Consider the following 26,787-nt stretch of genomic DNA (forward strand, 5'->3'; position numbering starts at 1 on the left):
CGCATAGGCGGAGATAATATGGGTCTTGATGGTGCCCTTGACAGTAAGGACTGCCAGGCGGTCCGATATTGGTTGGAAAGCGATCACACTACTGGTGGCCTGAGCATCGACCATAAAGCCCACTCCTGCTTCTCGTTTCTCACCACCAGAGTAGAATAGCATAACCGCTTCGTTAGGTGCTGGTGGTTGGATGATCATCGTTCCAGACCCGGTGAGCCTTAATTCGGATAATGCTGCGATTGATATCTTGCACCTAAGTAGTTCTTGGGCAATGATTTCCTTTTGTCAAACGTGGTGCCCCATTCGAACATTCCATTCGCCAATATTAATTGTCCATTTCGGCGTAGTAAGCTTATTGCTGTGGCCAGTGATCCACTTCACACCAGCACCCTGGGTCCCCAGTGCTGGCGCATCGGCTACCCCGGATGCGGTAACATTGTTATAAGAGCTTGTTCTGTTGCCAGTGGTCCACTTCACACCAGTACCCTGGGTCCCCAGTGCTGGCGCATCGGCTACCCCGGATGCGGTAACATTGTTGTAAGAGCTTGTTCCGAATTTCATGCGGTTTCTTGCCTAGTTTCCCCAGTTTCCCGGTTCTGGTCATTTCGGCAGGATGACCACCCTCCTCCTTTCGTAGCCGGGCTTGGGACCGTCCATGGCGGAGTTAATATACTCATTATACTCACTATACTCATTAGTTCAAAGTGCCAAGTTTAGGTAACCTAAGTTGCCAGTTTTCTGCTAAATTTAAGGTATATTAAAGTAATTAAGCCAATCTTATTATATATATTTGAAAATTTGCATATTTGAATATAGAAAAACTGGCAAATGGCAAACAGATAGCCTCAGCTAATTATTGATGGGATATATTGAGTGGAGCCAGTCCTTGTTAACATTCCATTCAATGTATCCATATATCTATAATTAGCTATATTATCATTTTAATTTTACTATTTCATTTTATTTTATTGTATTTTATTTTATTATATGTGTTTATTTATAGGGTATAACAAAGAAGGCCAAATTAGGTTACCCAAACTTGGCCCTTTGAACTAATGAGTAGAGTTTTCATCTACTAATACTTTTATGCTGTTTTCCAATTTATCTAGCTGGTATTATAATTAACTAAAAAATTGTCACACACACGAGAATTTACTTTAAATTCTAAAAATATGTATCACTATCACTACAGAAATCACTTTATAATCGTTTTTTCTTACCTTGATCAAAGAACAAATGAGTGGGTATTAAATAAAATTGGAAGGAATAAAATTCTTCTTCACAGCATCAGCAAAAGAAAACAAGTTTTTTGGACATATAGTTAAAAGGGAAAATTTTCTGTTGAAGATAATGGAAGGAAAATTGAGGGGAAGAGGTACAGAGGAAGACCTGCAACTAGGTGCAAGGATGGGATCAGTGAACTTCTGGGTATGACACTTTGTGATGCCACTTATAGAGCACATGATTGATGCAGGTGGAGTAATTTGTTGGTGGCCACAAAAGCTCCTCAGGGAGCTGTGACTGGAAGATGTACCAAAAAAAAAACAGTAAAAGTTTTACACTTTTGGGGAACTCTTTACTACAAACCTTGTCATTACAAATGTGAAAATTTAGGTCCCTTGAACTTTGTATTAACGAGGTTTGACTGTAATAAAAAAACAGCTACCAATGATTTTATAATACAGTCAGTCAACCGTTAGTCATAAGTTTTTGGCATCTTCTTATTTGGAGAGGTAGGGATGGTTTTGGTTTCATAGATATTTTTATTTTGGAATAAGACTATTTTTAAACATGTGGAAATATATACATTCACATTTTTAAATACAGTCTTATTTCAAGCCACTATTATACAGTCAGTTCTGCTATATGTGCATTTTGGCAACACAATTTTGCTCCAATGTGACTGATATATTAGGGAACAATGCGAGTATAATACGATTTGTGTTGGCTCATGTGAATTTCGTCTGAGAGTAACCCTGGTGAATGCAAAACCCGGCACCAAACTGAATGTAGCGACCTGTGCAATACATACAAGTTTGTGAAGCTTAAAAAATATCAAATGTGTGAGAGCTATATTTTCCATTTACTGTAGTTGTATTGTTTGGAGACACTTGTCATTTGCTGTATTCACAAGATAACATGTGATATTGCTGGCCAACTCATGTTTTCAGGAGCTCACATTTATTTTGTTTAAACAGAAATCTCGTGAGGCGTGATAACATGAGCAGAAGAGCACATTTCTGGATGTCACTACCATAAAACAAAAACAATTTGCAGTTACTGGTTTATTGGGCTTTTCTGTTAGTGCAATCTAATTATAAAAGGGTAGTAAATTTGATCTTACTGAATTTGTAATAATACTAATAGATGGAATTCTGTGGGTTTTATGTTATTATGGTAAAATGTGTTTCCCTTTCACTGAAAATATTCAATCATATAAAAAACAAATTTTCAGACTCTTCTCTTCATTCCATTTTTTAAACTTCGTAAACTTGTCTCACAAGTACAATTTGTGCATCCTGTGTTCGTCGTTATTAATTGCTTATTTTTATTTTATTTTTTTACTGTTTTAAATATTATAATCCAAAAAAAAGTGGTTAACAGAAATAGAAATCAAACAAACTTCATATCTTGTCAAGGTATAGTGTCACATATATATATATATATACAAAGGGTACTAGGAAAGTTTTGCAATACAGCTTTGTTTATTTAATTTTTTCAAAGTAATTTCCTCTACATTCAATACACCTCTCCATCCTCCGAAACCAATCTTTAAACCAGTTCTGCCAAGTTTCACTAGGGAGTAAAGCGCACTCGTTGTCCCAAGCCCGTAGAAGGTCCTCATCACTGGAAAACCGCCTCCCTTTTAGCTTCATTTTCACATGCGGGAACAGTGCAAAGTCGCAGGGAGCAAGGTCTGGACTGTAGGGAGGGTGCTCGAGAAGTTTCAGTCCTGTTGTGGTCAAATATTCGGCGCAGGCTTTGACGCGGTGAGCTGGAGCATTATCGTGATGGAGGTACCAGGTGTCCATTCTTGACTTTGGCCGCAGGTTCTTCATAGATCCAATGACTTTAGGCAGGCATTGTTCAGTATACCACTTAGCTGTGACTGTCTTCTGCGTGTCCAAAACGACACGTTCCACAATTCCACTCGATTTGAAAAATACAGCTATCATTTTCTTCTTTACAGATCGGGATTTTCGGACAATTACGGGTGTGTCGTCATCATCAAAGACCCAAACTTTGTTTTGAGCCTTGGTCGGCAGATCGTAATAGTACAGCCAAGTCTCGTCACCTGTCACGATGTTGTTCACATACCGAGATTGTCCCTTATCAAACTTTTTTAACATCTCCTGGTACCAAGTCACACGTCGTGTCATCTGCTCTTCAGTCAGTTGATGCGGCACCCAGAGAGAACAAAGTTTCTTCACGTGCAAATGATCTTGCAGAATCGAACGAATTGCTGGTGCATTTAGGCCCAAAGTATCCTCTATCTGTTGGTAGGTCTCTCGCCTGTTTTCGTCAAGCATTTTCCTCACAGCAGTAACGTTTTCCTCCGTAACTGACGTTCGTGGCCTTCCCGGCCTCTCAGAATCCTCCAGAGTGAAATTTCCCCTTTGGAATTCTCTATACCACCTGAATATCGTTGTACGATGTGGACAATCATCATCTAGTGCAAGAGTCATTTCTTCTAAGCACTGGTCTATGGTTAAACAACGCACGAAATTATACCGCAAAACTGTCCTTATCTCATTTCGTGACCACGATGCCATTGCAAGCACTTGACACTCTCACTACTAATGAATAACTGAGCCCATCGACTTGGCGCGGCGGCTACTATGCACGTATGAACATGTCTCAACATGCAGCAACAAGCAGCTTCCTGTGATTCATTGTTGCGTCATATTGCAAAACTTTCCTAGTTCCCTTTGTATATATATATATATATTTTTTTTTATGTAAACCCTAAACACAAGAGGTATTAGAACCTATAGTACTTAGTACCTTGCTTGAGTTGGAGGATGAGAAGATGAAAGAAGATAAATGTTGACATTGGACTTGAACTTCTGTAGACTGTAATTTTCAGGAAATATGTATGAAGGAAGGTTGTTCCAGAAAACGGCAGTTGAATGAATAAATGAGGAAGACGAAACGTTGGTTTTGTGAGTTTGAAGTTGGACAGTAAATGGATGTTGGCTGGTGGTGGCACATGTTCGGACTGTTTTGAAAGAGAGAGAGAGAGAGAGCGGGAATTGTAGAAGCCAATTCAGAAGAACAGTGCCCATGGAAGTATCTGTAGAACAGGCATACAGCAGAAACAGTAAGTCTATGAGACAGCAAGTGGAGAGACTCTGTTAGAGATGAATCATTAATTAACCTAACTGCCCTGTTCTGAATGGAATCAAGAAGCCTGAGAGAGGTTTTGGTGGTTGTTATTTGGTTTTTAGGAGCATTAGCAACTAAGGCCATATTGCTCCGGGGATATGCGGTGGTCATTCCCTGACCCTTCCGCATCCTCCATATTTGGTGGTCATGGGCTCGAACCCCGGTCTAATTAAGAAGCATGTGCTATGCACTGCCGTTCCTGCCCACCTGGCTACAAAGGCGCTGAGAGGTTTTGGAGGCACCACCCCAGATGTGGGAAGAATATTCCATGGCAGGGCGGATTTGCGATTTATATAGAGTGAGCAGCTGTTTGGAAGAAAAGTAACACCGAGAGCAAAAGAGAAAACCAAGTTTTTTAGATGCAGAAGAAGAAGCAATATTTGTAATGTGTTTGTGCCAAGAGAGATTAGAAGTCAGGGTAATCCCCAAAAGAGATATATCATTTTGCCTAGAAATCGGAGTGTTGCTAAAGATAAGCACAGGAGCAGAAGAATCCTTTTTACGAGATATAAGACAAGACTGAGTTTTAGAAGGGTTGAATTGTACTAAGTTGTCTTTGTCCCACTGGAGAATTACCTGGTCGGCATTTAAGGAATTGGTAGCAGATTTTCAAGAAGTTGAAGCTGATTGAGCAGGGTAGGGTTTCTCAAAATGGAAAGTAGAATGCAATGTGCTATCATCGGCAAAACTATGGATAGCATTTGCAGTCAAGGGAAGAAGGTCATTAATATACAAGAGGAAAAGAGTGGGAGAAAGAACTGAACCTTGGGGGAACCAGCATTAGTCAAGAAGTTAGAAGACAGAGCCATCTACCATCACCCTCAGTGAGCGATCAGAGAGAAAACTGGATAACCAATTACTAAAAACAGTTGGCAAACCATAAGAGGGAAGCTTGTTTAGAAGACCTTTATGCCAAACACGATCAAAAGTCTTTGAGATGTCAAGAGCAACTACTCGTTGTTGTTGTTGTTTTTAGAAGCATTAGCAACTAAGGCCATATTGCTCCGGGGATATGGGGTGGTCATTCCCTGACCTTTCCGCATCCTCCGTATTTGGTGGTGACGGGCTCGAACCCCGGTATAATCAAGAAGCGGGTGTTACGCACTGCTGCTCCTTCCCACCTGGCTACGGAGGCACCAAGCAACTACTTGTGTTTTACAGAACCTTTCCATTGAATTAGTCCATATATGGGTAACATAAGCCAGAATATATCACTAGTGGATCAACACTGACGGAATCCATACTGGCGATCATTGGTCAGATGGAAGGTTTCTAGGCAGTTTAAGAGTTGGCGGTTAATTGATTTCTCCATTACTTCAGAAAGAGTAGAAGTAATTGCAACTAAACGATAATTGGATGGGAGGGATTTGTCACCATTTTTAGGAACTAGCTGGATATGAGCAAATTTCCAAGCAGAAGGAAAAACATCTTTGGAATAAGAAAGTGAAAAAAGCCGGCAAAGAATAGGAGTAAGTTCAGGAGCACAGGTTTTGAGAATAAGTAGAGAAACACCATTGGGACCTAGAGCTTTCTTAGCATCAAGATTCGTCAAAATCCTTCTGACATCCTTGTGATGGAAGACCACAGGAGGCATTGAATGGAGCATGTTGGGAGGTGTTTTACCAAGATCATTAGCATTAGCATTAGTAGAGGCATTTGATGCAAGAAAGCAAGCTTATGCAGCATCAGCCAAAAAAAAAAAAAAAACCCACTTCCACCTCACCCCTCTGTTCGTTCCAAATACCTGTCCAGCTGAGCCTTAAACTTATTTAGGCTATCAACCACCACCACAAGGGATGGAAGTCTGTTCCACCAACCAACCACCCGCTGGCTAAAGGCAAATTTCCTCGCGTCTATCCTACATCTGTCTTTCCTCAATTTGAATTTATGCCCTCTCAGGTGATTTTTCTGAGCTAGAGGAAGAATCCCATCAGCATTGAGCATGCTCAAACCATTCAAGGCTTTGTACACCTCTATCAGATCAAACTTGGACATTAAGCCCGATATACCATCATCAATATCATTTATAAATACAGAAAACAATAATGGACCCAACACTGAGCCCTGAGGGACTCCACTAATAACATTAGTCCACGATGAGCAGTGTCCATTGATTACCACTCTGTCTTCTCCCCCTCAACCACCCCTTTATCCATAGCAGCAATTTGCCTCCAATGTCATACTGCTCCAATTAGTGTAGCAGTCTTCCATGTGCAATAGTATCAAAAGCCTTTCTAAGATCCAAGTATATAATGTCAAAGTTATTCCCTGCATCCAGTTCTTTTGTGACTGCATCATAATATCCAATCAAGTTGGTCAGGCAAGACTTCCCCTTAACAAAACCATGCTGTGTCTGAGCTATAACTGAAGTCTTGTCTAAATGATCCTGCAGTGCTTCTTTAACCAGTGCCTCCATTAATTTTCCTGGAACAGAAGTTAAGCTCACAGGTCTATAATTACTTGTGTCAGCCTTTGATCCTCCTTTGTGAATTGGGGTCACATTTGCACATTTCCAGTCTATGGGTACCTCCCCTGAGTCCAAGGAAGCTCTCATAATTATGGCTAAGGGTTTGCTTACTTCCTTTGCTGCTTCCTTTAATATAACTGGATAGATCCCATCCACCCCAGGTGCCTTTCTTGTATTTATCTTCAACAGTTTCTCCACCACTTTACTCCCAGTTATTTCAAGATTCTCTAGCTTACTGCTAGAGTTGAATACACCTCTGGCATTCCCCTTGCTGAATAACTCCTCGTGTGTGAATGTCGATGCAAAATATTCATTTAGTTTGTTAGCTACCTGAGCAGGATCATCAACAGTTGACCCATCAATATCAAGTGGACCAATCTGATTCATCCCCTTCCTTCTAGAGTTAACGTAAGTAAAGAACTCTTTGCTGTTTTTCTTTGCATCCCTTGCCAAGGATTTCTCGTAATCTGCCATTGCCTGCCTAACCTCCTTTGTAACTTGGTTGCATATCAACTTGTATCTATCATAGGCTTCTGTGTCATGTGTTAATTTGTAAGTATCCCATGCATTTTTCTTCTCTGCCATATGCCTCATTAGTTCATCTGACATCCATTTTGGCCTAAACCTTGAACAATATTTCTTAGTTGGTATGTAAAGCCTAGTAGCTTCCAAGATAAGTTCTTTGAATGCTTCCCATTTTGAATTTGCTGTTGGTAACATCATCAGTTGGTCCCACTGTATAGAATTTAAATACTGTCTCAGTCCATCGTAGTCGCCTTTACGGAAGCAATAACCCCTCCCTTTACCCCTAATGGTAGTTACCTCTTTGAGTAAATCCCACTTCAGCACACTGTGATCACTGCCACCTAGTGGTTCGTTTATCTGCAGATTCTTAATGCATGAAGAATCACTGCTGATAATCACATCAAGAGTATTACTCCCTCTAGTTGCCTCCCGAACATGCTGATGTAGAAAACAATCATCCAATAAATCCACAAAAGCCCTGCTAGTGTGTGAGTAACCAGCCCCCAAATTCCAGTCAATATCTGGGAAATTAAAATCTCCCATTATAAGACTCTCTGATTTACTGGCCCACTCTATTTCCCTGTACAGTTCCTTATTATACTCATCAGAGTCATTAGGCCTATAGCTGACTCCTACTCTCAATTTTGATCTCCCAATGCTTATGTCACACCAAACTGACTCAACACTGCACTGTCCGGCGATGTCGACTGGCTTCACTTCCTTGGATTTTATGCGTTTCTTAACTAATAGCATAACCCCTCCCCCCTTCCTATCCTGTCTATCCTTTCTGTAGATGTTGTACTCCCCAAATTGCAGTTCTGCATCCCTTATATCTGTGTGACACCACGTCTCTGATATCCCAACAATATCTGCCTTTGATGTTTTGAGCAATACCTGAAATTCTTCAAATTTATTTACTAAACTCCTAGCATTGGTGTACACGCAAGTATACCTGCACCTGTTTCTATTCTTAGCTACCCTAACACAACCCATGTGTTTACTTGTACCACAATGGCTCCCAGCAGTCTCTGAAATACCATGCATCTTGTTTTCCAGGCTTCTGCTCATTCTAATAGAAGTAGTGCAAGAATCTCTTTCACCTCTGCCAGTGGCTACTGTCAATCTATTGGTCTTTGTCTCCCCCCAAGCTAGCAGTTTTCCGACCCACCTAACACTGCCTCGATAGCATCAGCAAATATTCTTGCACCCTTTCTATTTAAGTGTATCCCATCCCTGTAGAAGCAATCTCTCCTGTTAACAAGTACAGTCCAGGCTGAAAAAATTCTACCCCTTGAGCCTTGCACAATTTTTCCAGGGCCGAATTGATCGACAAGGCTCTCATCATATACTCCCTCCTATCGTGTCTGGGCAGAATTGCAGACACTTTCAAATTCAACCCTAATTCTCGGCTTTTGTTCAACAGTGACCTGTACTTGTTAAGTAATTCTGCCGGTCTCCTACTCTTAATATTATTAGTAACATTAATACACAAGTTGGAAGAAAAATGGAATGCTAGCAGGTCAGCTTTATCCTTGGCTGAAGTGACAACAGAACCATCTGGTTTGGACAGAGGTGGGAGCAGAGATGGGCAAAAGTTGCAGCCAATAGCTTCGGTAAGAGACCAGAATGCTCGACTACCATTAGGGCAAGAAGCAAGTTTTCTACTTTCAGCCTGTTCAAACTGTAGTTTGGACTGATTAATAACTGCTTTACAATTGTTGCGAGCTTTGGTGTAGGCAAAATGAAATTGAAGAATTAGAAACAAACCAATTACGATATGCAACATTCTTCTCTTGAACAGCCTTGGCATATTTATTGGAAAACCAAGGTTTAGATAAAGGACCAGATTTTAAAGTGGAGTGTGGGATAAAGGATTCCATTCCTGCAAGAATAATTTCACTGACACAATCTGAGCAAACGTTGACATCAGAAGTTTTGAAACAGTAATCTGATCAAGGAAAAGAAAAGAAATCTCGCAGGTCATCCCACTTTGCATTCTTATAATGCCAAACAACACGAGGTTGGGAATAGCCATGAAATAAAGGCTCCATTGGAGAAGAAACAATTACCAAGTTGTGATCTGAAGTACCTAAAGTACCTCTCACTTCGATCGTGTACTTAGAAGGGTTGTTTGTGAGAAAAAGCTCAAACGTGGTGGCTGCATCATTAGGATTGGCCGGTATTCTTGTAGGTAAATGAACAATCTGTACAAGGTCATTAGTAATTGCAAAAGCCTTAGCATCTCGACCATCTGGGTCGGTGTGACTAGAAAACGGAAGCCCGCTGGAGTTGTGAACATTAAAATCACCAAGGAAAATTACCTCACTGTTAGGAAAGTTGGACTGGAGAAAGTCAAGTTGCAAAGTGAGGAAGTCAAAAAGCTCCAAGTGATTAGTGGAGCTGGGAGAACGGTAGAGACAACAGATGAATCTGACACAATGAGGTAGAGAGATTTTAAGCTAGAGAAGATCCAAGAGAGGAGATTTCAAATTGCCAAGTCTCTGACAGGGAATATCAGAATAGACATAAGCACAAGTACCACCTTTGAGGCAAAAGGAATCATACAGAGAATAATTTGGGCATCTGAGATGAGCAGTAGTTGAATCAACTGGTAACTTAGATTCTGTCAGAAAAAGTAGATGGGGTTTGGCAGACTGCAAGTGGAATATTTACTGTAATATTTATTTATTTATTAAAAATTTAAGATGTTTAAACCTTTTTTAGCAATTTTTTTGGGTTTCTTACTTTTTTAGTGTTTTACTTACCAGACTAAATATATTTTTTTTAATGCTCTGCCCCTAGCCCTATTTTTCCCATAAGTCCCGTTGTTTTTAATGCGCAAAATAACATAACGTGGAAATTTTTAGGAACACATGTATACATTATAGCAGAACTGACTGTACTGAAGAAACTCTGTAATGCTGAAAATTCTCATTGTGATAAAATACAGCCTAATCTTCAAAGAACTGTTACAATGTTTTGTAAATGGCCACACTCCTTCTTTAATTTATGACAATCAAATAAGTCAATTTCACTACAGATTATGCCAAGAAAAGTTAGAAAGCAGGGGAAGTGCCCTTGTAAAGATGTGCTCATGTCTAAAAAATGAGTATTGTTGAATGGGAGAAGACTAATTTTTTTTAAAAAAGAAAAAAGACAGTACTGTGTTTTAGAATGACTTACAGTTAAGTTTTCTACTTTCCAGTGGAAAAATGCCATGAAATTAGCATTAGCATTAGTAGAGGCATTTGATGCAAGAAAGCAAGCTTATGCAGCATCAGCCCAAAAAAAAAAAAAAAAAGTAACATAAATAAATAAAAATAACCACTTCCACTTCACCCCTCTGTTCGTTCGAAATACCTGTCCAGCTGAGCCTTAAACTTATTTAGGCTATCAACTTCCACGACAAGGGATGGAAGTCTGTTCCACCAACCACCCGCTGGCTAAAGGCAAATTTCCGCACATCTATCCTACATCTGTCTTTCCTCAATTTGAATTTATGCCCTCTCAGGTGATTTTTCTGAGCTAGAGGAAGAATCCCATCAGCATTGAGCATGCTCAAACCATTCAAGGCTTTGTACACCTCTATCAGATCACCCCGCTGGTGCCTAGTTTCCAGACACTGTAATTTGCAAAACTTAAGCCTTTCTTCTTAAGAGAACCCCTTTGTCCCATTCACCAATCTAGTTGCCCTTCTCTGTACTCGTTCCAGCAGCTCTACATCCTTCCTGAAATGAGGCCTCCAGGCCTGTATACAGTACTCTAGGTGTGGCCTGACCATTGCCTTATACAAGGGAATAATCACCTCCTTATCCCTGCTAGAAAAATTCCTATATATCATTGACAATACACCATGAGCTACTCTTGCAGCTCGTCTGCACTGCTCAGAGAACTTCATATCTGCCTGCACCACCACCCCCAGGTCCCTTTCATTCTCTACCACTGTCAGTGTAGTACCACAGAGTTGATACGTTGCTCTGGGGTTGCTGTTTCCCATATGTAGTACTTTACATTTGTCAATGTTAAACTTCATTTGCCACCTCGAAGCCCATCTGCTCAACCTTTCCAAATCCTGTTGCAGCAGCATAGTGTCAGTAGTGTCCTTGACAACCCTGCCAACCTTCGTATCGTCTGCAAACTTGGACATTAAGCCTGATATACCATCATCAATATCATTTATAAATACAGAAAACAATAAAGGCCCCAATACTGAACCCTGAGGGACTCCACTAATAACATTAGTCCACGATGAGCAGTGTCCATTGATTACCACTCTCTGTCTTCTCCCCCTCAACCACCCCTTTATCCATAGCAGCAACTTGCCTCCAATGCCACACTGCTCCAATTTGTGCAGCAGTCTTCCATGTGCAACAGTATCAAAAGCCTTTCTAAGATCCAAGTATATAATATCAAAGTTATTCCCTGCATCCAGTTCTTTTGTGACTGCATCATAGTATCCAATCAAATTGGTCAGGCAAGACTTCCCCTTAACAAAACCATGCTGTGTCCTAGCTATAACTGAAGTCTTGTCTAGATGATCCTGCAGTGCTTCTTTCACCAGTGCCTCCATTAATTTTCCGGGAACAGAAGTTAAACTCACAGGTCTATAATTACTTGTGTCAGCCTTTGATCCCCCTTTGTGAATTGGGGTCACATTTGCACATCTCCAGTCAATGGGTACCTCCCCTGAGTCCAAGGAAGCTCTCATAATTATGGCTAAGGGTTTGCTTACCTCCTTTGCTGCCTCCTTTAATATAACTGGATAGATCCCATCCACCCCAGGTGCCTTTCTTGTGTTTATCTTCAACAATTTCTCCTCCACTTTGCTCTCAGTTATTACAAGATTCTCTAGCTTACTGCTAGAGTTGAATACACCTCTGGCATTCCCCTCGCTGAATAACTCCTCATGTGTGAATGTCGATGCAAAATATTCATTTAGTTTGTTAGCTACCCAAGCAGGGTCATCAACAGTTGACCCATCGATCTCAAGTGGACCAATCTGATTCATCCCCTTCCTTCTAGAGTTTACATAAGTAAAGAACTCTTTGCTGTTTTTCTTCGCATCCCTTGCTAAGGATCTCTCGTAATCTGCCTTCGCCTGCCTTCGCCTTCATAAAATCTGCATTTTATGAAGTGATATTGGATATTCAAGTAGCTGTAACTGTTTGTGCAGAGCAGGGTTCATCAAATTGGAAATGGGATGTAGTGTACTATCACCAGCAAACAGTGGTGATAGGATTTCCAGTTAAAACATGGTCATTAACATTCAGGAGGAAACAACCTGGTGGAAGAAGAGAATCTGGGGAACTCAGCTTCAAGATATTGTAAGAGTTAACAGTTGAGAGATTTCTACATTATTTGTAAAGAACTGAGGCAATGGAATAATTGCAAGTAAAGGATCTGTCACCCTTATTAGGAATTGGCTATATATGAACAAATTTCCATGCAGAAGGAAAATATTAGAATATAAGTTGTTATAATTGTTTTACAGCACAAGGGCTGTGGTGGTCATTTCAAAGATAGAGGCAAGTAAACAGGTCAGTTCATTTTAGAAAATTAAAGAATTCAATGCTGTAGTGTCAGAAGTATTTGTAGAGATGACATGAATTTAAAGGCTGTATGCCACTCACCCTGAAGATTAGTGAAGACTGGGGTAGGTCTTCTCCAGTAAGCAAAAAGTGATATTTTAAGTATAACCAATATGTGGTCTGGAAGAAGTAAGGTGGTAGATGACTTTCATCAACTGGTGAAATATCACCACCTTGCTTATTGGAGGCTTGAAGTGGTGAAACCCACGTTTAGTCTCTAGAGCAAAGTTTCCGGCACTCCCCTTTCCCCCCATACTTCTCCTTCAACCCATGCATGGTACTAAGTACTATAGGTTTTGATACCTTTCGTGTTTGGGGTTTCATTAAAAAAAAAAAAAAAACCTTTTCTATTTTTTTTTTTTTGGATACTTATGTTCCAAAGACAAGTTTCTTGTTTTATTTGGATAAGCTTATTATTTATTTGGGTCTAGCATATTTGGATCTAGACATGCTATTGTTATAACAGATAGAAGACAGAACTTTGATATGAGAAATATTTGTCAACTGGATGTTTTGCAGCCTGATCCACATGCTCATTTTCTGGTATTCTTTTATGAGCAGGAATTGAACGAAATATCTGTCTGATACATTTATTTCAATTCAATCAAAGTGCCATACATGTATTTACTTTACAGTGCTCTTCTGTAAAGCACATATAGCACTTTGTGAATCAGTATACATACATGTAGCCCTCAATTTACATCGGGGTTAGGTTCCAGGGGGGACAGGCGCAAATGGAACCCTTTATATAATGGAGTCAATCGGAAATCACAGGGTTAGGTTCCGGGTACCAAAAATTTACCTAGCACTTTACATTGATTGTTTTATTTTATTAGCATTTTTCATAGTTGTAGTAATAGTGTTTGGCATAAAGGTCTTCGACCATGTTTGGCATTAAGGTCTTCTAAACAAGCTTCCATCTTATGGTTTGCCAACTGTTTTTAGTAAATGGTTATCCAGCTTTCTCTCTGATCGCTCACTGAGGGTGATGGTATATGGCTCTCTGTCTTCTAACTTCTCCACTAATGCCAGTGTCCCCCAAGGTTCAAGTTCTTTCCCTCACTCTTTTCCTCTTGTATATTAATGACCTTCTTCCATTGACTGGAAATCCTATCCATAGTTTTGCCGATGATAGTACATGGCATTCCACTTTCCATTTTGAGAAATCTTGCCCTGCTCAATCAAGCTTCAAATTCTTGAAAATCTGCTACCAATTCCTTAAATGGAGAATACTTTTAAGTATTCTCCATTCTCCATTAATTCTCCCCGCTGGAGAATTCCTTCAGGTAGTTCTCCAGTGGGGCAAAGACAACTTAGTTGAATTCAACCCTTCTAAAACTCAGTCTTGTCTTATATCTTGCAAAAAGGATTCTTCTGCTCCTATGCTTATCTTTAGCAACACTTCGATTTCTAGGCAAAATGATATATCTCTTTTGGGGATTACCCTGACTTCTAATCTCTCTTGGCACAAGCACATTACAAATATTGCTTCCTCTGCATCTAAAAAACTTGGTTTTCTCTTTCACTCTCGGCGTTACTTTTCTTCCAAACAGCTGCTCACTCTGTATAAATCGCAAATCCGCCCTGCAATGGAATATTGTTCCCACATCTCGGGTGGTGCTCCCAAAACCTCTCTCAGGCTTCTTGATTCCATTCAGAAGAGGGCAGTTAGGTTAATTAATGATTCATCTCTAACAGAGTCTCTCCACTCACTGTCTCATAGACGTACTGTTTCTGCTGCATGCCTCTTCTACAGATATATCCATGGGCACTGTTCTTCTGAATTGGCTTCTATAATTCCCACTGTCTTTCAAAATAGTCCGAACACGTGCCACCACCAGCCAACATCCATTTACTGTCCAACTTCAAACTCACAGAACCAACTTTTCATCTTCCTTGTTTATTAATTCAACTGCCATTTTCTGGAACAACCTTCCTTCATATGCATTTCTTGAAAATTACAGTCCACAGAAGTTCAAGTCCATTGTCAACAAATATCTTCTGTCGTCTTCTCAACCTCCAACCCAAGCACAGTACTAAGTACTATAGGTTCTAATACCTCTCGTGTTTGGGGTTTACATAAAAAAAAAAAAAATATATATATATATATATATATATATATATACACAGTGGAACTTCTCTATTACGAACTTCTATTTAATGAATTTCTCTATATTACGAATTTTTTCGCGAAACATTGTAACTTGAAAGGAAATTACATGTAAAATCAACCCCATATAACGAAGTGTTAGTCTCTCTATAACGAATTTTTAAAAAAATTAGTAAAAGCATTTGTGAAGATTTTCAAGCATTTACTGCTAAACAGACACTCAAATATACTGCCTCTTTCCTTACGAAATTGCACATTAGCATCTGGAATTAAATAATCATCCTTTTAGTGAACACTTTTTGCCACTGACGCCCATAGGAGGGTCTTTATTTCATTTTTGTTACAGTTATTAAACCAAATGGGTTTTCTTAAAAGTGGTCGTAAACTTTACAATAAATAGGGTAGATTTGTAAATTGATGTTGGCTCTGGGGAAAACGAAATTCGCTGCGGTAAACCTTTAGCATGCTGCGGCGGCAATACATAGAATGCTACCATAGTCGGTTTTTAGTAATGCCTACTGAGTGACATTCGCTTCTCACCTCAACTGTACCACGTGACCTTCATGTCAATCATTATATGATATGTCCATTCTCGTCTAACTGGACTCCCAGTAGATGGTTTTCATGATTTTTTTTTTTTTTTATTTCGTTCGTCATCAATCACATAGGCTATATCCTCGTGTATTTTTTTTCTGAAAAGTAACATACAGCATACGTTAATCATAAATTTTCTTTCGGGTATATATGAATGAAAGCGGAATAAAAGAAATCCACAAAGTCGTATATTTCTTCAAAGGGAGTGATACTGTTGAATTGGCAAGCAAACGTCATTGAGTAGGTGGTACAGTACTAACAATTCACTATATGGCCAGCGCAGCGAAGTTTGCGGTGTATGTATCGGCAAGAGCTACAGTCCAGTAACTTTTACAATTGCGAAAACAATGTCGAAGAGCAAGTTTTTTTTTTTTTTTTTTGATTTGGTAGTTGTTGGCGCATCGGCTTCTGTGGCCATATTGCACCTCCCAAGGTTTTTGCAGTACTTTGATCCAAGCCCGAGGCGGGAATCGAACCCGCGACCTTTGGGTTGCCGGGCAGGTACTTTACCCACTCGGCTAGCCCGGTCGGCGAAGAGCAAGTGTTTAAGTATTAATGATAAAGCAAAGATTGTTATGATATTGACCAGGGTTTTAAGAAAAAAGATGTTGCGGAGAAATATGGCATATCTGCAAGCTGCGAACTTTAAAAAATTCGAGAATCAATTTTAAATGCAATTGAAGGAGGAGCAGACAACAAGAAACGAATTAAGTTGTGTATATACGAAGGTGTTGATAAAGTTGTTCTAAAATGGGTGCAAATGATACGTGAAAAGAATATCCCAATATCGGGCCCAATAATTAAGCAACAAGCTCTGAAATTTGCACAGTCCCTTGGACATACAGAATTTAATGCGAGCACTGGGTGGCTAGATAAATTTAAGAAGCGCCACAGAATTGTGGAAAAGGTTATTTGTGGAGAAAGTGTTAATGTAAGCGAAGAAGATTGCAACAGTTAGAGGAACAATACCTTAAAGATTTTGGAAGAATATGAGCGTAAGGATGTTTTTAATGCTGACGAAATGGTTTACCTTTTCGTCAGCATTAAATGCTTTAAATGTTTATCGAATAGAACACTTGCTTTTAAGGATGATAAATGTTTTGGCAGAAAACAAAGCAAAGAAAGAATCACTGTGCTAGTTGGAGCAAATATGACAGGAAGTGAAAAATTAAGACTTTTTTAGTCATTGGAATATCAAAAAACCCAAGATGTTTTAGAGGCATAAAATCTTTGGAAGTTGATTACACCTTTTAATAAAAAAAAAAGCATGGATTACAAGTGATATTTTTGAAGAATGGATATTAAAACTAGACAAGCGTATAACAAAAGAAAAAAGGAAAATCGTGTTGGTAACTGACAACTGTCCAGCACATCCTGCCAGTATTTCTGCCAAACTTAAGTGCGAAGTTGTTTTTTCCACTAAACGTAACGTCAAAACTCCAGTCAATGGACCAAGGCATTATTAAAAATTTTAAATTTCATTATCGAAAGAAAACAATAATGAAGATTGTCAATGCGTTATCAGAAAATAGAAACTTGAAGGTTACAATGAACCTTAGAGATTGCATCTCTGAACTGGCAAAAGTTTGGTCACTGAATATACTATTCAAAATTGTTTTTCGAAAGCGGGATTTGCATTGAATACAGAAGTCGAACAACAACTGGACGAACAAGATGAACTGCCCCTTTCACAACTGAAAAACTTTTGGACATTATTAGAATCGTCCGGAAACATCAAAACTGAAATAACACTGGATAGTTATGTTTATGTAGATCACAGCAGAACATCCAAATGAAGATGAAATACTGCTGAACAGTATTAGACGCAACCACGATCACGGAGAAATTAACGGTGATGCATCAGAACAACCCGTAGAAAAGCCAACTCGCGAAGAAATGATTAACGGTTCGTATGGGTCTACAGTTTTGTGAAAATGTTCCTGATAATGTTTTTAATGCTCTGAACAAATGTGAAGTTTTCTTTGAGAATCAGTTTTAATTGTAACGAAAATTACAGATTTTTTTAATTTGTGATACTGACAGGCAAAAATTGAGTAAACGTAATTTAAATAAGTATATTTTTGAAATAAAATACATTAAAAATAAATGTAGATTTGTTTTCATTTTCTAATTAGAAAATTTCTAATAAAAAAGATATTCTCTGTATAACAAAATTTCTCTATAATGAATTTTTTTGCTGGATTTATCGAATTCGTTATAGGGAAGTTGGACTGTATATATATAGTCGAAGGAGGCATATTCATAGCCCTACACACATTAGGGCAGCTTTCATCAGATTCTATCCTCCGAATATTGCACTAGGATTCAATTAACGTGTCTTTATTCTTTTAAATTAAAAATTTTATAACACGATTGGAAAAAACTGCACACGGCTATTATTATTATTTAATTTATTAATAGGACAATTAATAAAAAAATGTTAACATAATAAATTTCCAACATGTGTAAATAGCATAAACAGCAACCAACTGAAAGCTTCACCGTATGGACCTTTACTACCCGCATCCACGAGTGGTTACTTTGAGGGCGAGAATCTTTCTCGTCTCTGACACGAATGCATTAATTGCTGATTGGCTCAGATTGTCCTAAATCACGTGAACAGTGCATGATACATAGCACAGTATGATGCCAATAAATTCTGTCTGATGATTTTAAACTTTCAATTTATAAAAAAATTGCAAAAATAAATAAAAATGGTGTTGTGGTTAGTGATCGACGCAAATCGGACCAGCGCAAAACGAGGGCTACCTGTATTATATGCTTTGAAAATGATGAAATATGCAAGTTATCAATTGCAAGGCCTGAAACACTGTACAGAGTACTCTGGAAATCACCTGCATGTAGTAGCAGTAGTAGTGGCATGTGATGCAAGAAAGCAAGTGTATGAGCTTATGCAGCATCAGCCAAAAAAAAACACACCATTCCCTCCAAATGCCTGTCCAGTTCCTCCTTAAATTTATTCAACCCATCAACTTCCACAACGACAGATGGAAGTTTGTTCCAGCAATTAACCACCCGCTGGCTAAAGGCAAATTTCCGCACATCTATTCTACATCTATCCTTTCTTAATTTGAATTTATGCCCCCTTAGGTTCGTAATCTGAACAAGTGGAAGGATCCCATCAGAATTCAGCGTGCTCAACCCATTCAAGGCCTTATACAACTCAATGAGATCACCGCACAGGTGCCTAGTCTCCAGCCACTGCAATTTGCAGAACTTAAGCCTCTCTTGATAAGAGGATCCCCTTATTCCCCTCACCAATCTTGTTGGCCTTCTCTGTACACGCTCAAATAAATCTACATCCTTCATAAAATGAGGCCTCCAGACCTGTACGCAGTACTCAAGGCGTGGCCTGACCATTGCCTTATACAGAGGGATAATCACCTCCTTTTCCCTGCTAGAAAAAGTCCTATATATCATTGACAAAACCCCATGACCTGCCCTGGCAGCCTGTCTGCATTGCTCAGAAAACTTCATATCTGACTGCACAATTACTCCCAGGTCTTTTTCATTTTCTACCACCTTAAGTGTAGTACCACACAGTTAGTACGTTTCTCTGGGGTACTTTGCATTTGTCAAGGTTAAACTTCAGTTGCCATTTCTTAGCCCATCTGCCCAAATTATCTAGATCCTGTTGCAGTAGCACACTGCCATTACTGTCATTAACAACCCTGCCAACCTTTGTGTCATCTGCAAACTTCGACATTAAGCCTGATATACCTTCATCAATATCATTGATAAATACACAAAACAACAGTGGACCCAACATCGAACCGTGTGGGACTCCACTAATAACATTAGTCCACAAAGAGCAGCACCCATTGATTACCACCCTCTGTCTTCTCCCACTTAACCATCCTTTTATCCATTGTAGCAACTTACCCTTAATACCATTCTGCTCCAATTTGTACAGTAGTCTTCCATGCGCAACAGTGTCAAAAAGCTTTCCTGAAATCCAAATATATGATATCAAAATTATTTTTTGCATCCAGTTCCTTTGTAACCACATCATAATATCCTATCAAATTTGTCAGACAAGACTTTCCCTTAACAAACTCATGCTGTGTCTGAATTATTGCTGCAGTCTTGTCTAGATGATCCTGCAATGCATCTTTAACCAGCGACTCCATTATTTTACCCGGAACAGAAGTTAAACTAACTGGTCTGTAATTACTCGTGTCACCCTTCGATCCCCCTTTGTGAATTGGGGATGCATTTGTACATCTCCAGTCCGTGGGGACCTCCCCTGAGTCCAAGGATGCTCTCATAATTATGGCTAAGGGTTTGCTTTGTTGCTTTGCCGCCTCCTTTAATATAACTGGATAGATCCCATCCACCCCAGGTGCTTTTCTTATGTTTTACTTCAACAACTCCAGATTCACAGAACCACCCTTTTCTTCTTTTATCCCTTATACTTCTGTTTTCTTCAACAATCTTCCTACTCATGTATTTCCCCAAAACTAAAATCTATAAAAACTGAAATCTAAGGTCAATAAAGTATCCTTTGCCTTTTCAGCCTTTAATCCATGCAGAGTACAAAGTACTACAGGTTCATGCCAGTTTAAAAAAAAAAACAAAAAACCACAAATTTAATATAATTTCTGATTGCAAACTATTACACTAACTATGCAATTCCACTTGTATAAAATGCACATTTGCATTTTGTTCTTTCTAGACTGGATAATAACTTCCAAACTCAAGCCAGAGGTCAACAAAATATGGGTTCTATCTGTTAAGTGTATCTCTTTTAAGAAACCGATAAACAATTTAGTTCTGCAAAAAACATTTAATTTGTGTTGTATTATTAAAATACAATAATTTATATAATTAATACCACTCATGTTAGGCCTTTCACATGAAATTTAGACATCACTCCAATGATATTACACCTTATTAATCTAGAGATGTTTAAAATTTACAAAAAAGATAAAGTGTACACAAATATTAATGTGTTTAAACGAAACTAGTAATTTATTAGTACTTATCTCTTACCTTCTGGATCAAAAAATGAAATAAATATTCTTGCAAACTTATTTGTTTCAAAGCATTTTGAAACTTCAAGTTCAGATAAAGTACCACAATATACACGGTAGAACTCTGCTATTAAGTCAATCAGTTTCAGCAGCAACAGTGACATTTCATGCTATAAAAATCATAAGAGATTTAATAATGAAATATGATAATTATATTCAATATAATCCAGTAACCACTTAAAAATCTAGAAAAGGTAACCAAATAGATTAGAAGAGGAAAAATTACTACACAGGGAAACTTACATCATAGAACAAAATTATCATCCAGTGAATCTTCAATTTCAACCTAGATAATTTGCATTTATAGATAAATCAATCCCCACCACACAATGGTAAAATTATTGGTATTGCAAATGCAGAGACCTAGGTTAATTCAAAGTTTAAAACACAGTAAAAAAGAAAATATAAAAGGAAGAAATAACATGAAAGTTAGCTGTACTTTATCTCTGTTGTTGTTATTTGGTTTTTAGGAGCATTAGCAACTAAGGCCATATTGCTCCGGGATATGCGGTGGTCATTCCCTGACCTTTCTGCATCCCCCGTATTTGGTGGTGACGGGCTCGAACCCCGGTCTAATCAAGAAGCGTGTGCACTGCTGCTCCTTCCCACCTGGCTACGGAGGCGCCTTACTTTATCTCTGAAAAGTTCCAGCAGAGTAGGGTCACCAATCATTTATTGAAAGTGTTTTGTTTTTTTGATATGCAAACAACCAAACAAAATCCTTAATAAATGGTGTCACTGGAATCATTTAGATCAATTTAGATTCAATCAAAACCACACCTAGCTTTGACAGGGTCATTTTATTTTCTTCTGAGGTTCCTACCAGTTACTCTAGACTTCAGTGGATTAAAGTGTGACATATATTCCACTACCTGCTCTCTAGTGGCAGGTATTAAAAGATACTGTGACACTAATTAGATGAAAGTTGTCCTTTATCATTTTCCCATAATTGTTAGCTTAACATCTGTTAAGCTAACATGTTAACTTAACATCTTAGCAGATTAACTTAACTTTATAACCTGTTAGCTTAACATCTGTTCCAGGGAAAATAATGGAGTCAATGGTTAAAGAAGTAATGCAGGATCATCTGGACAGAAATGTAATTATATGCAGTCACACCATGGATTTGTTAAGTGGTGGTCTTGTCTAACTAATCCGATAGGTCTATGATGCAGTGACCAAGGAACTGGATGCAAAAAAATAAATAAATAAATAAAAAAAATAAAAAATATGTTGATATCATATAGATGGATTTCAGGAAGGCTTTTGATACTGTTGCACATAAAAAAACTGCTGTACAAACTGGAGTAATGTAGCATTGAGGGAACGTTACTGCCATGGATAAAGGAATAGTTAAGTGGAAGAAAACAGTGGTTTTCAATGGGCTCTGTTCTTCATTAACTAATATTATCAGTGGATAACATTAGTCCATGAAGGGCTCAGTGCTGGGCCCCATTGTTGTTTTCAATATCATCAATGGTATATCACAGGCTCAATGTCAAAGTCTACTGATGACACAAAGGTTGGCAGGGTGGTTAACAACAGCAAATCAGGGGTATTTATAATAGAAATGGCTGATACAATACCTTGCAATTACTGTTTGATTCAATAGAAGCATTATCTGACACAATATCTTTTCTTTGCAATAAACAAAATGACTGTAATCAATAACTTACACATTTCACTACAAATGTTACTTTTTTTAAGGTGATGCAGTTTTTTTGTCCGCCACTGTAGGTCAGATGGATATACATGAGGACAGAATCATATAGGTAGTTTTATTTATTTATTTTTTTTAATGAAAATAAGTTATAAATTTGTATATGGTTTGTCTCATGTTTTGTACAAAAATCCCTAAGAGCAAAAAAAATGAAGTAAAGAGTTTAATTTCTAAAAGGACTGTTATTTATTTGTTTAGTTATGTTTAGTTACTTAAACAAAACAAAAAGTCACCATCTATTCTCTCAGAAACTAGGTTTGTGTGAAAAGTAAGGGACACCAAAATCAACTCAAAGGGACAAATAGTAAATATCTTTTCTTGATATATGTAAAAAGTTAAAATGAATGCAGTGTTTGTTCTTACATTAAAGTTAACTTCTGACTGTGTTGGATAAGATAAAAATAGGCTGAAGAAAACAAATCTTAAATGCATAAAATACACACTGTAAACAATGCTACCAATAAAACTCACTTTCATGACAACACAATAAAAATCATAAAGTGCATTTGCTAATGGAGCTATGGTGCTGATGGTTCCAGATCACATGTACTGTACCAATGTTATATGACTGGGTACCCAAACAAGCTGTAAATCATATATTGCAAAATTCCCCCAAATTTAAATGCAGAATGTGGCAATCACAGTTTCCATATGTAAACTGCAGGTAAAGCTTCGTTTGTGCAGTTAAAACTGTGTTCCAGTTGGCATCCTCATCAAAATCTTTAAATTCTACAGTGGCATTTTCAGGTTCTGTTCAATTTCAGTACCATTCAGTATGCATCCATTTTATTTAATAGCTCTCAAAAGGAAGAGTTAACCATTAAGAAAAGATGGAAGTTACCAAATTAGAAAAGAGAGAAAAATTATATGTCTTGCATTTGCCAGAAAGTTTAGTTCAAGTAAAATACAAATTAACAATTTACTTAAAAAAAAAAAAAATAATAATAAATAAAAAAAAAAGTTTAACAGTGTGAGTTAAATGGAAATAAAGAGTAAAGTGGTTAAAATGAGAAAAAAAAAATGGAGCCAATTACTATTAATGCCAATGTGTTTGACTGGTTCTGCTCTATAATCAAGGATCATTCTAGTGTCAAACATTAATTCAACAGAAGGTGGAGGCCAGCCAGCAGAGAAACAAAAATGAATGATTTCAAAGCTTCTAATGGATGGCACAGGAAATTCAGAACATCAACAGAACAACATCATTTGTTGGCATCTGTACATAATACGACAGAATAAACTGGTCAACTACTGAGTGCTGGGCACTCAGGACGAAGGGTCCATAGTCATGAATGGTTGTTAGTGTAGTATCTCAAATAGAGAGCTTTATGGTAACTGAAAAAAAGTTTCTAGTTGTCCGGCTTGGCCTAAAACTGAGGAACTAATGAAAACGTTGTCTATTTGAGTCTTTCCAGTTGTGAATGATGAGAGTGGGAGAAGCAATTAAAGTCTTGGGGGAGAAGTGACTGGCAGGTGAGAGCCATGCAAGACTCCACACAAGTGCCTCCCCACCACCGCCACCTCAACACTGGCTCTCTGAGTACCTCCTTGCTGGGACAACTCCAGTTTTGAAAATCATTAAAAAATATTTCTCGTCACAAAATTTACAAATGACCTTTATAGAATTATGAACTAACTATTTAGCAACCTTTTTGTCGCCAAAAGGAGATTTACTTAGTACAAAGAAGTGCGCTATAGAAGTGCAATAAAAATTTTTTTTTAATTTTAACACAAAAAGTAAATGACTGATTTCAATCGAAATAGTTTTCCCTCAATAAGCATCGAATAACGCATAACTATTGTGATTTTTAAATTTTTAGCTCCATTAACGATGAAAAGAGGGGGAGGGGCATAAATTACTCACATTTTCCTGTCTGGCACTGCCATTTTTAATTTTAAAAATATTTTAAACCTACTCATTGAGCTCTTTCCAATGGTGTATAATAAGCTATAGGTTGTTGACAACATTCTGTTGTCCCCCCAACACTTCTCTCATTTTTCGGACAAATTTTTGTCAACAATGATCAATATAGCATTATGTTGGCCCACATGATGTACAAACCCATACAAAATTTCAAATCAATAAGTTGAGCGGTTACACAGATAATGCTGTGACAGACGGACAGACAGACAACCGAGTGACATAAGGGTCCTTCGTTAGACTACAGACCCTTAAAACAAAGGGACATAAAATGTGTTTTGAGGGTAAAAAAAAAAAAAAAAAAAAAAAAGGGAAAATCTCAAAACAAAGGCTAACTGTCATGTGTGTCATGATATCAATCATTAAATCCGAGGATCATCCATGACTTCAAAACTCAATACAGGCATTTTTTTTTTTTTTTACTGCACATACTAGCTAAAACAGAGTAAACAGATTTAGCAAACTATCACTGTTTGATGCAACAGGTTACATGTTCTGCCATGAAGTGTAGAAAAAAAAAAGCATAGTAAACTGCTTTACAAAAGCCAGATTTATTAGTGTTGGTGGCAACTTAAACTACAAACCAGTTCTAGAGAAAATGACTGAAACAGCTGCTGATTTAATAAGAGGTTATAACCCCAGCACTCTGCCAAAAGAATACATAAAAACTGATAATTTAATAACAAGGAATCAAGTGGAAGGTAATAAGGGAGTTTACAGCATATAAGAACAAAGTGATGCAGAAAATGAAGTATTGAACATTAATAAATATTTTGATGCTATGAATTGTGTAGAACAATTAAAAAGGTTTACTCTATTAATAAGAGATTTAAATGCAATTCTAAATGGAAAACTCAAAAAACTAAATGGAAAATACTTCATTTTTCAAAAAGCAATTAACCTTAAGTGTCTTTATAAATAAATGTAGTATAATATCAGTTATTAACACTGTACAAAAAAAACCACACACACACACACAATAACTTCAGGAATGAGTTCCTCATATATAGACAATAAAAATATTTTATATCAACATAGTTCCGGAAATGCTTGGTTCCCGAGTTATTAACTGGAATGTCTTATCTCCTGCAGGTGATTTCCTTCATCACAAGGTACTGACAGAATCTGGTGGTTTTCCATTCTGACTATGTACTCAAATCAGGAGCGGTTATGCCATACGGTTTGGCGGATGGCAGTGCTCTGGAAGCTCGTCGTTTGTACCACGAAAGGTTCCAGAACAAAGATGTCCAGACAGGAAAACAAACATGCATGTGCTGATTCCAGGAGTGGCATACACAACATCCAAAATCTCCTCCTCTACTTCAGGAGTCGTAGATCTTGGTCGTCCTCTGTTGGCAGCACAAGGTGTAAAGGTCCCATGTTCACAAAGGTGGCGATAGATACCTTCAAACATTTTCCTGTCTGGACATCTTTGTTCTGGGAACCTTTCTTGGTACAAACGATGAGCTTCCAGAGCACTGCCGTCCGCCAAATATCTGCATATCTGCTTGCTCCTGATTTGAGTACATGGTCGGAATGGAAAACCACCAGATTCTATCAGTACCTTGTGATGAAGGAAATCACTTGCGGGAGATAACAAATTCCGGTTAATAACTCGGGAACCAAGCATTTCTGGAACTATGTTGATATAAAATATTTTTGTCTACATATGAGGAACTCATTCCTGAAGTTATGCTGTGTATTTTTGAGACACCTGTATATATATTTATTTAGTATGTTAATAAATGTATTTTCAAAATAACTATTCTTATATTAGTATACTGCTAACATAGTACAGTAATAATCTAATTACAGGCAATCTGTATTTCTACAACACTACTACAACAAGGTTTTGCTCTAACACGATTGATAAATTGCTGTAATCCTCACATAACATGGTTTTACTCTAACACAGTTAGAGAATTGCAAGAAACCTCACATAACATGGTATTTTTGAGCTTTTGTGCTGGGAAAACCCAGTTATTATGTTGGATGTAATTTTCAAGTTTCCATTCCTTTTTGTGGAATGGAAACATTGAAAATCCCTGCTGCTGATTCGTTAAAATATCACTAAGGCAATATGCCTTAGTGATATTTTTCTAAAGCACATTTCCGGAGGTCACTACCGTAAAACAATAAAAACAATTTGCACTTTGTTTTATTGGGCTTTTCTGTTAGTGAAATCAATTATAAACGGGTATTAAACTTGATCTTATTGCATTTGTGATAGTTCCGATAGCTGGAATTATGTGGGTTTTCACGTTATTAGGGTTAACGTGTTTCCCCTTCGATGAAGTATTCAATCTTATAAAAAACGTAAATTTTCAGAAACCCATTACTCGGTGTGTCTCAATGTGCATATCGTGTTTGCGGAAAGTTCTTTGTTATTTAAAAATCTAGATTTCAGTTTTATTACTATTGG

General features: G+C 37.9%; 1 protein-coding gene across 6 annotated transcripts in view; it reads right to left on the reverse strand.

Annotated features, from left to right (window-relative positions):
- Positions 1 to 26,787, reverse strand: part of LOC150089020 (uncharacterized) — a 291,242-nt gene that overhangs the window by 78,042 nt on the left and 186,413 nt on the right. For all 6 annotated transcript variants that reach the window (XM_090371014.1, XM_090371013.1, XM_090371012.1 and 3 more), the window contains one exon: positions 20,684 to 20,834. In XM_090371014.1, the coding sequence (XP_090227140.1) occupies positions 20,684 to 20,834 (151 nt within the window). The remainder of the gene's footprint in view (positions 1 to 20,683; positions 20,835 to 26,787) is intronic.

This window comes from Mastigoproctus giganteus, chromosome 3, assembly GCF_048544385.1.
Source record: "Mastigoproctus giganteus isolate SK-2022 chromosome 3, ASM4854438v1, whole genome shotgun sequence".
Taxonomy (NCBI): domain Eukaryota; kingdom Metazoa; phylum Arthropoda; class Arachnida; order Uropygi; family Thelyphonidae; genus Mastigoproctus; species Mastigoproctus giganteus.